This window comes from Gekko japonicus, unplaced genomic scaffold (assembly GCF_001447785.1).
Source record: "Gekko japonicus isolate JY-2015 unplaced genomic scaffold, Gekko_japonicus_V1.1 scaffold3338, whole genome shotgun sequence".
Classification (NCBI taxonomy): Eukaryota; Metazoa; Chordata; class Lepidosauria; order Squamata; family Gekkonidae; genus Gekko; species Gekko japonicus.
The window spans coordinates 150,183-159,843 of NW_015165339.1; the positions used below are offsets into that span (position 1 = coordinate 150,183).

At 43.5% G+C, this 9,661-nt stretch overlaps 1 protein-coding gene across 1 annotated transcript in view; it reads right to left on the reverse strand.

Annotated features, from left to right (window-relative positions):
- LOC107109844 (lipase member M-like) overlaps positions 1-9,661 on the reverse strand; it is a 36,891-nt gene that overhangs the window by 23,717 nt on the left and 3,513 nt on the right. Inside the window, exons 4-5 of the mRNA XM_015410553.1 lie at positions 8,118-8,316; positions 5,395-5,504 (exon numbers count right to left, since the gene is read on the reverse strand). Coding sequence (XP_015266039.1) covers positions 5,395-5,504; positions 8,118-8,316 — 309 coding nt within the window. The remainder of the gene's footprint in view (positions 1-5,394; positions 5,505-8,117; positions 8,317-9,661) is intronic.

The window sequence follows — 9,661 nt, forward strand, 5'->3', positions numbered from 1 at the left end:
TGCCATGTACCCAGCAAGCTGGCTGTGGTTTTGCCCATTCTCCTTCTGTAGTTACCATCTCAGGGTGAATTATGGTATCTAGAAGAGTCGGGATTGTTTGCCCAAACAGCGATGCCTGCACAATCAATGGTGGATCAACTTTTTTGCAGGAACGGCTGATCATATTCCATGAATCCACATTCCTTCTGGAAGTGCCCAGGTTGCCCACATGTAAAACAGAGTCCTTTGCCCACATGTAAAACAGAGTCCTTTGCTGGGGCTGGTCCGTTTCTGACTTTTGAGTTCCCAGCCCATTTCTCCAGCCTCCTTCATCATCCCCCACTCCCCTTTCCTCCCTCGTTGAGTCTGCCCTCTCACCTCTCTGTGGACTAATGGTGCCCTAGACATTGGGCCCCCAATTGGGGTAGCCTCCAGTCCAAGCATACCCCATTCCAGAATTGTTTTGCCCCTTCCGTCTATCCTCCTTGTCTCTATAGTCCCCTTCTTAGATTTCTCTGTAAGAGTCACAGGGCTGCACTCTTCCGCCATTGGGTAGGCTGACTCTGCTGCCCAGTAGTCATCTAACATCTGTGCCAACTCTTCCAAGGACTCAGGATTCTGTCAACACCTTATCCACCTTATCCAAGAGGGCCTCTATTTGCGGTCCCATCAGTTTCAACCACTTCCTGGCCAGCTCCTTGAGGGCATAGGCCATCTTGAAGGAGCTCTCCCCTTTCACCCAGTGGTATGCTTTAAACCACTGCCAGTAGGTTTCCTTTGTTATGTGCAACTTTCTGAAAATGGCTTTTTTCACTTTCTCCTAGTCAGCAACATCGGCTGCATTTAAGGCCTGATAGAGCACTAGAGCTGGTCCCATTAAGAAAAGGCCCAGAATTGCAGCCCTTTTTGCCTCAGCCAGGCAGCCACTGTGGCTGTTCTCTCATAGGCCTCATCAGGTAGGGCCATTTTGGCAACACTAAAGAACCCCCTTTAGCCTGCAGTGCCACCTGGCAGTATGGGCAGTTCTTATACCAACTGATCCTAGGCAGCTTGTTTCTCATCCATAAGGTGGACTATCACTTCACCTTGTGCACTGGCCAACCACTCTCCAAATGCATCAAGTTCACTGTGGTGGTGGCTGGTGCATGAGGCCCTGGGTTTGACATTTTGTTACTTCCATGTGGCTGTCTCATACCCCAGACAAGCCGCACTTGTCACCCTCCAAGGGCCTCTGACCAGGTGCCCAGCCCTGACGCTAGAGCTGGGTCCCACCATTTCTTCCTTGGCCCTTTCAGTCAGGGCCTCTGCCCCATGTTAAGCTTCCTCACCTCCTACTCCCATCTCCGTTTTCCCTTTGGGTTTCATCAGTCTCTAGAGACTGCTGAGGGCTGGCTCTTCCATCTACAACTCACTGGTGCCGGGTTGCCCTCCTCCTGGCAATGGGGATGCTCCAGGTCCATCCCCTCTCCTGGCCCCACTGCCTCTTGGTCATGAAGCCAACTTGCCTCGAGTTCCCAAGCACACTCTAGCTGTTCCTCCATCTGTCACTTGCTGCCTCTATACTGCCCGGCTCCAGGCTCTACTACCAAGATCTCTGCCAGTCACATGCTTGCCACTGTCCTCAGCCCTGTGCAACATTCCCAGGCTTCCCTTTACCAGTGTGCTGCAGCTTCTGAATACCCACACCCCTCTAGGCTCTCCCCCCTTCCTGGCTTGCTGCTGGACTTCAAAAGCCGTTGCAAACAGATCTGGCTCCGTCCCCCACACACACACATGCACCCTGGTGGCATTGTGCTACTTCCTGCTCTGCTGTGTTTCCATCCAGCTGAACTATTAAGAATGCAGCTAGTCTGGGAAGCGGCCTGTCATGGGAATGCAGGCAGAGCAGGGCAACAGTGCCAGATCACAGTCAAGAGTCCAGTCCAGTGATCAAATACCAGTTCAGCAGCAGACAGAGTTCATGGGTTGTCCAGGAAAACAGTCAAGTCAGTCTGAGATTGTTGATCAGCAAGGTTCAAGCAAGTCCAAAAAGTAGAATCATGGGTCAGTCTGAAAGATGCAAGTTGCAAGGCAGAGTCCAGTGTTGTGGTTGTGGTTGTCCAGTTTGGTGTAGTGGTTAGGAGTGCAGACTCTAATCTGGGAGAACTGGGTTTGGTTCCCCACTCCTCCACATGTAGCTGCTGGTGTGACCTTGGGTCAGTTACAAGTTCTTTCAGAGCTTGTCATGATCTGGGCTGTGCCACCAGAGGCCTACTAGGCCCAGGGAGCCTGGCTAGCAGTAAGGGAGGCTGGGCCTACAAACCCCAGAAGGCCTTAGGAAGTTTTGGCGCTGATTTTAACCAGTAGGGAAGAAGAGGGTTGGGGAATATAGGAACTGGTACAAGAGGGAAAGCTGTTCTTCTTCCCAGGGAACAGAGCCAGAAGGGACTGAGGCTGCTGTGGGGAAGAAACCCTCATCCTGAGGGAAGGGTGAGTAGTCTAAGGCCACTTGATAGTGAGCTAGGGGCGGTATACATTTAGACGTGTTAGGACATTTGATTTCTTTTCTTTTCACTCACTTCCTGTTATTATTCTGCACCTTGTTTGTTTGACCTCCTATAAAATAAACTATTTCCATGTTCACTCTGCCTGGTCCTCACATCCATTATTCGGCCAAAGGGGAGGTCTAAAGGCCTGGGAGGGTGCTCTGGGCCTTCTCAGAAAAGCCTGGAACCAGAGTGGTGGCAGCATCAGGTGACACCCCACCTGAGCTGTGACAGAGCTGTTTATACAATAAGAACTTGAAAGAGCTCTCTCAGCCCCACCTACCTCAAAGGGTGTCTGTTGTGGGGAGGGGAAGGGAAAGGAGATTGTAAGCCACTCTGAGACTCCTTAGGGTAGTGAAGGACAGGGTATACATCCAGTCTCTCCTTTTACACCGCAAATCTCCTTGTTAGCCGAATTGTTTTATTTACAGCAATTGGCAATTTATAAATGGGTCCTTACCAACTATACCAAGGTCCTGTTCCCACCAAGGGTTACCAGAGAAGGATAACGAGGCTGTTGTTGTTAAAATAAATGTCTTTTACTTAAAGACTAAATCTCATACAAACAATACTGATGCACTCACACATTCAATCAAGTTCCTTAGAAATACAGTATTAAAACAAGCACAAATGCATTAGCAGGTGGGGGTGATGATGGGCAATACTTATCTGTCTTCGCAGCTTTGGTTGTTCCAATGAAGAATGGATGGGAAGAAATGGAAACTAAGGACCAGAACCAGCCAGAATGTGTGGGTCTCTTGACTGCAGATCAAGAGATCAAAGTAGAGGCAAGGGTTTGGGGATAGCAAGTGGGACTTAAGAGGAGTAAAAAGCAGACAGGGGTTGTTGCGGGGGTTGCTAGCTAGGAAGGGTCAGGTGAATGGTCCTTACCTTTTATAGGGGATCCATTAGGTGGGAGGTAACTTTTCCAACCTGTGGACCCACCTACCTGTTAGTCCATCCCAAAAACAATCCTATTGGTTGCCTATAGGAGTGGGAGGTTACTTATAAGGAGTGGCCAATATTGTAATCTAAAACCTTATTCAAAGGTCTGAAAACCTTGGTGTCAGGATGCTCCATTGTAGTGTAGATGAAGCTAGCTATTCTCATTGTGAACCAAATGTCCATTTGGCAGGAAATACCAATGCAGGAACAAAGCAGTAATGTGTCATACGTGACCACAAATAATTCTGCAATGGGGGCTGTCTCTGCTCAAAGCTGTTGTTTCTTACTGCTCATAATAACGGAGGTGTGTGCTTCTTCACCAGGCTGGTAACTGTGTAGCTAAAACCTTATTTACACGTGTAAGGCTTGTGCAGGCACCTTCTATGTGTTGCATCACAACAGGTGACTTAAAGTGTACAGTCTTCTGAGCCTGTGTGTGTGTGTGTGCACAATCCATTGTGTGTAGCAATAAATATAGTCCATAAAGCAAAATATCAAGTTCATTCTCTAACATCCTGGTCTGATTTATATAGGTCTAACAAGCCCTATTTACAGTCATCTGCTTGGAAATGTTCTGCAGGTACTCAGAGCTGTCACCAGCAAACAGCAAACAACTGGTTCATGGCTTGCTGCATGTAGCTCTCCGACTCCTGCAGAGTCTCCAGCCTCGCTAGACTCAGGCTGACCCACAACTTTATATACCAGATTAAAATACGATCCATTTTATGTTGTTGAAGCAGTAATATAAGTTTAGGCTTCACAAGAAGATATTGAATATACTGTAACTTTTACCAACACTTCCAGAGAGTAGAGTCAGGGGGAAAAAGAAAAATAGGAAACACACAATATTTTCTACTGGCTTTCGAGTCATCGAATCTGGACTGCCCCCAACATTTGGGCTACAATAATCCTCAGAACCCTTCTTCTCTATTTTAAATACCATTTCACTACAGAAGTGTGGAATAGAATGCAAACACATAAGAGCAAATAATACCTTCCTCTTAAGAAAATAAGAAGAGCCCTGCTTGATCAGATCAGTTGTCCATCTAGTCCAGCATACTGACTCACACAGTGGCCACCCAGTTCCTTTAGATGGTCAACAACAGTGCAGAGAGGCCAAGGCTTTCCCCTGATATTGCCTCCTGGCTTTGGGATTCAGAGGCTTAGTGCCCTTAGTTCCCCTCAGTCACCATGGATAGTAGACATTGATAGACTTAGGTCATGGTCACACTGTCATTTTGATCGGGTTTCACCACTGTTCCCTACAGCATTTAAAAGGGCTGATCAAATGTCTGCATTTGTCTCCTGTATCAAAGCAGACTCACCCCTGCAATCTTCCCGGTTTCCAAGAGATTTTTCCAACACTGGGAAAATCAAGTACTGTCCGAATATTTGTGCCACGAATCTGCAATTTTGCCAATTTGGAAAGCCATCTCTTGCTATGAATGTGATTAGGTCATCTGAATGTCATTCTCACACCGATTTTTTTTCTAGCTTCCACCATTGTGTGCAGGTGCTAAATATATAAAATGCATGAATGTTCAAGCACACATATATAGACTCCAGTGCTCAGTTGTACGTCAGTGGTTCATTTTGTTCGCAGTTTGGGGGGGGCACTGCAAAAACAAGAAAGTACAGCATGCCCAAGTGGAAGCTGTGATTTGGCCATGCGCATATGCACATGCACAATGAAAAGTTTTTTTTAAAAGTGATGTGATGCCGCTTGGGTGGCGTGGCTATCTGGACAGTGCCTGGAGCCTCGTTGCGTGATATAAGCGGTTTCCAGAGGGACATGTGATCTTCCCAAACCGCAAAAAAATATCCCTGATCAAATATGCAGCAGGAACAAATTGCAGTAGGTTGCCGTATAACCACATCCTTATTCTCCATGAATCTATCTAATCTCTTCTGCATAGGTGAATTATAAAGTTAATTCTTTACATACCTATGGTGCATCCTTGAGAATGACCAACATAATAGATTTTTTCCTGTCCACTTTTTTTCAAAATAAAGTCTGTCATGGCTGAAAGATCAAAAATGCCCATTTCATGAAAACTGAAAATGAGAATACGCATTGGTTAATATTAACTGCATTCATAAACCTTTGTTCAGCACTATGCCCATCTCTAGTAATAAGTAGGAATGTACAATAAATTTTCCAATGTGTCCATTCAATTCTAACAATATTGTTTCCAATGGGTTCTTTTAAGCAACATGACAGATCTTTGACTACTGAACACGAAACCCTTTTGTGATGTTTAAAAATGGTTTATTCTATTAACTCATGTATAACTAGTTACTAACAAGTGTCTTAAATATATTCCTTTTTGTCCATTTCCATCCTTTTTTAGAGTACTGGGTTCTGGTCCCCTATGGATCTTTGTGTGTTTGTGGTAATGGTCAATTTTGTTTGCCTTCCCTCAGAGACCAATATTCAGACCAAAAGTCTCTCAGGGTGATCTGTAACAGCAATTTTATAATAATCTGTACTACTTCATGGTTATTATATGGCGTATACATTGGCTTCGTAATGCAAATAACTTTATTTGGCCTTTGGAGGTTTCCACTAACAGATATTATATTATACAATGACATAAATTATATTAGACAATCTGACTTCCTTATGACAATTTAGTAGCAATGCCCAATGAAGGTCCTTTACCTATCATCTGCACTGAGATTCTTCTTCTTTTGTAAACAATCATCTGCTCTGTTTCTTGAGCTGCCATTTTACAATGCAAATTTGTTGGTGGAAGAGAAATATCTCAGCTGTCAATCACACACATTCTATAACCACTAAATAAAACAAGAACATATTGATAATTTTTTTTAAAAAAATTGATGCCTGCTTGAGAAATAGACGTCTTCTTAAAACTGGCACAGAAATATTCATTCGAAGTTGGGAGGGGAGTCTCACTCTGCATGCAATGATATCTCAGATTTCATTGGGGGGGGATTCTTTAAATCCCTACTGATGTACAAAGTGGAGATTAACATCTTAAAACAGATTGTTTAAAAACAGACAATTGTCATGCTATCATAAAATAACCAACTGAATTCAAATTTTGGAAAAAGAACTCAGGGAGGAATAAAGCAGGGCTCCCTGGACATTAAAAAAATATATATCACAAAATAATTGAAAATGAACGGCTTCCCGTGTCCTTAGTGAGCATATTCAGCAAACCAAAAAGACTACATAAGATGTCTTCAAATAGCAAAAAATACCAAGGAAGGAGAAAGCTGTTTACTGGAACCACCTTGTTTAAATCTACAGCAAAACAGATCAAGAGACTGCAGCCATGAGCCATGTAAATGGGAAATTATATCTTCACAGCAAAGATTTATCTGGAACAGTAATATTTTAGGCTACAGGTGCGATGATAATGATATGGTTCTAGGATTGGATGTTCCATCCCAAATTAGAATCCAGCTAGGGATGTGTATACTGACATGCCTCTGCCAAAAATGTCTTTTGGGGTCATTCTTTGTATTTACACAATGGAAAATGGAATTATGGAACTTTCCAGAATTACCACAAAAAAAGTGGAATGGGGGACATTTCTGGGGTCTGAAGAAGGCGGTTTTAGAGCTAATGACACCAAATTAGCTAGGAACCAATTCTGCATTCTTCTCTAAAGACCCCAAAGTTTGAAAGGGATTGAATGAAGGGGTTCAGCTGTATGTATGTGTGCCCAACCATCTGGTTTCCATTCTTTCCTATTGGGTAAATATGGGATCTTTCTGGGAGTCTGGAGTGGGTGTTTGTAGAGCAAATAGAACCATAATTGCAGAGTACTACGTCCCCTCTCCCAAAGACTCCGAAGGTTTAAGGGAGTCCCGTTTTATGGTGTTGGACTCATGCTGCAGTCAAGTCTAGTTTGATGCTGAATCTCTGAGAAAACCATTAAATTTAAATGGGGCAAAAAACCCTAGATAAATACTTTGGTTAAAGAGGGACATCTGATAATTAACTAACTGGGAAAAAGGGTACTTGTTTAGAATGTTTGTAATGATAAGCAGTCAAGTATTAGAGGTTAAATTTCCTTTTTGTGAAATACACTATTATAAATTGAGGGTTTGTCAGTGCTGGCTATGCACCGAATAAAGACTGACTGAGGGTTTATCTAATTGTGTTTTGGGTATATCTTGATATTTTGTAAACACAACATATGGATTTAATAGTTACAGACTATGTCTCCATTAACCTTAAAACAGCAAATAAATATCAACATAGGTAAAGATTTTTAATTTGGTTTAAACATGACACCACAAATCGTACAGAGAATATGCCAAGGAAAGGAAATGAGGAGGGCAAGGGGAGCAAGAGGCAAAACTACCCTATTTCTCATGACCTCCATGAAGGCAAACATGTGACCCACGGAGAATTTTATGAGAGTAAGTAGTCCTCTGGTCCCAACTAGATCAGAACAGAATGCGAGATGTATGCCTTGCTTCATGTGTGAGTCCCCAAGATGTTCTGAGATGTCAAGGAGGCCAGAGCTATTCCTTCCTACAGGGCCTCATGATGGATGTAGTGATCACCATGTAACAAACATTTCAGCCACCTCAACACTAGATCTGAGACCACCTCTAAAAGCTCGAGGAGGAAGATGGTTGGGCAGCAATTTGAATGCCACATTTCAGTCATTTCACACCAAATTTACTTACCTGAAATCCCAAAATTCCTGTTGATCAATTGTAAGGAATTGGTGTCTTCTAGACCAGGAGTTGCCTCTACTATTTCCAATCCACACATCATATCCAGCATCTGCTAGCATGAATCCCAAGCTATTATTGGGCAGATTTGCTACCCAAACGCTGCCCTCCAAAAGCAGGCCATGCATCAGCAGTATAGCTCCCTTTGATCCTGAAAATACAAAAGAGTCATGAAGCTAAAACTTCTGTGATGTGGCACATAAAATTAAAATGCCCATAACATGGTTAGATATAAGGTAGAAAGCTCGAAATCCAAGTTCAGCTAGAAAACTCAAGGTAGAACCAATGCATAGAAACAAAACCTGACAACTCTTTTTTTAAATTAATTAAACCAAGCTTCTGGAACATGAGACATTTGAAACTGAGAAGTGGTATGTTTGTACATGTGTGCTGACTCCAAAAAGTCTACAATCCAAAACATCCCTGCTGTTAATCCCCACACACGGGGTTTCTGATAAATCTTTATCCTATTGAATGTAACAATATGTAGCTCATGATGAACTGCAGCAGGCCTATATTTGGGAAATTCCATACTCTGCCCCTAAAGCATCATTTCCAGGATGCTAGATCTTAAAAGCCTTGAGAAGGCCAAATTCTGTTTCTTCCTCTGTGGCTTTTTCTCCTGGTCAACTAACACTCAACTGCCCTCAATAATCAGTGGCCACTGAGCATGCTCAAGCTGTTTGACCTTCTTTTTGAATTTACAATTAATGCTTTCCTGACCATGCATGCGGGTAAGCCCATTTCACTGGTTAAGCCCATCATTTACATATTTATGAAAGCATTTGTGTTTCACTTATCCTGCCTTTCCCTGTGGCTCAAGGCAGACAGTACATAATTAAAACCATCAAACCACAGTCTGAACTGAACAGAACTGCTGTCAGTTCTAGCCCGCGCTGGTGTGAGCTACCAGCCGTGTCCCCAGCTCGCCGTCCACCCAGCGGTTCGAAAGCTTCGGCGAGTAGATAAAATGGTACCACTCCTTAGAGAGGGTGGGCACACTAGCCCCCGCCCCTGGTGGGGGGAGGTGTTAGCCGGCGAAACGGAATGTCCAGCTCATAAGCTCGGAAGCCTGGAAAGATCTCTTCAGCATTAAGAAGCCTGCGATGGGCCAATCCGGCCAGGCGGTGGCAGTGCAACGCTGCGACTCGAAGCAGTCCTGGAAAAACTGACGTCATCAAGGAGTCACTAAGGTTAAAACCAATTACGGCAAATAAGCTTAACAGAGAAGGAAAGAAAAACAGTATAAAACATGGTCAGACACTATATAGTCTCTCTCTCTCTCTCTCTCTCACAAAAACCTGTTGGCTGCAAATGTGTGCGACTTAAACTATTTATATGTTGTCCTCCCTTACCCCCTATGAATCATTGTTAGTCCCTTGTTAACATGTGTAACTGTAAATCGCTCAGAGCCAGCAGCTCTACAGGATTGAGCGATTAATAAATCAAAAGACATATTATTATTATTATTATTATTATTATTATTATTATTATTA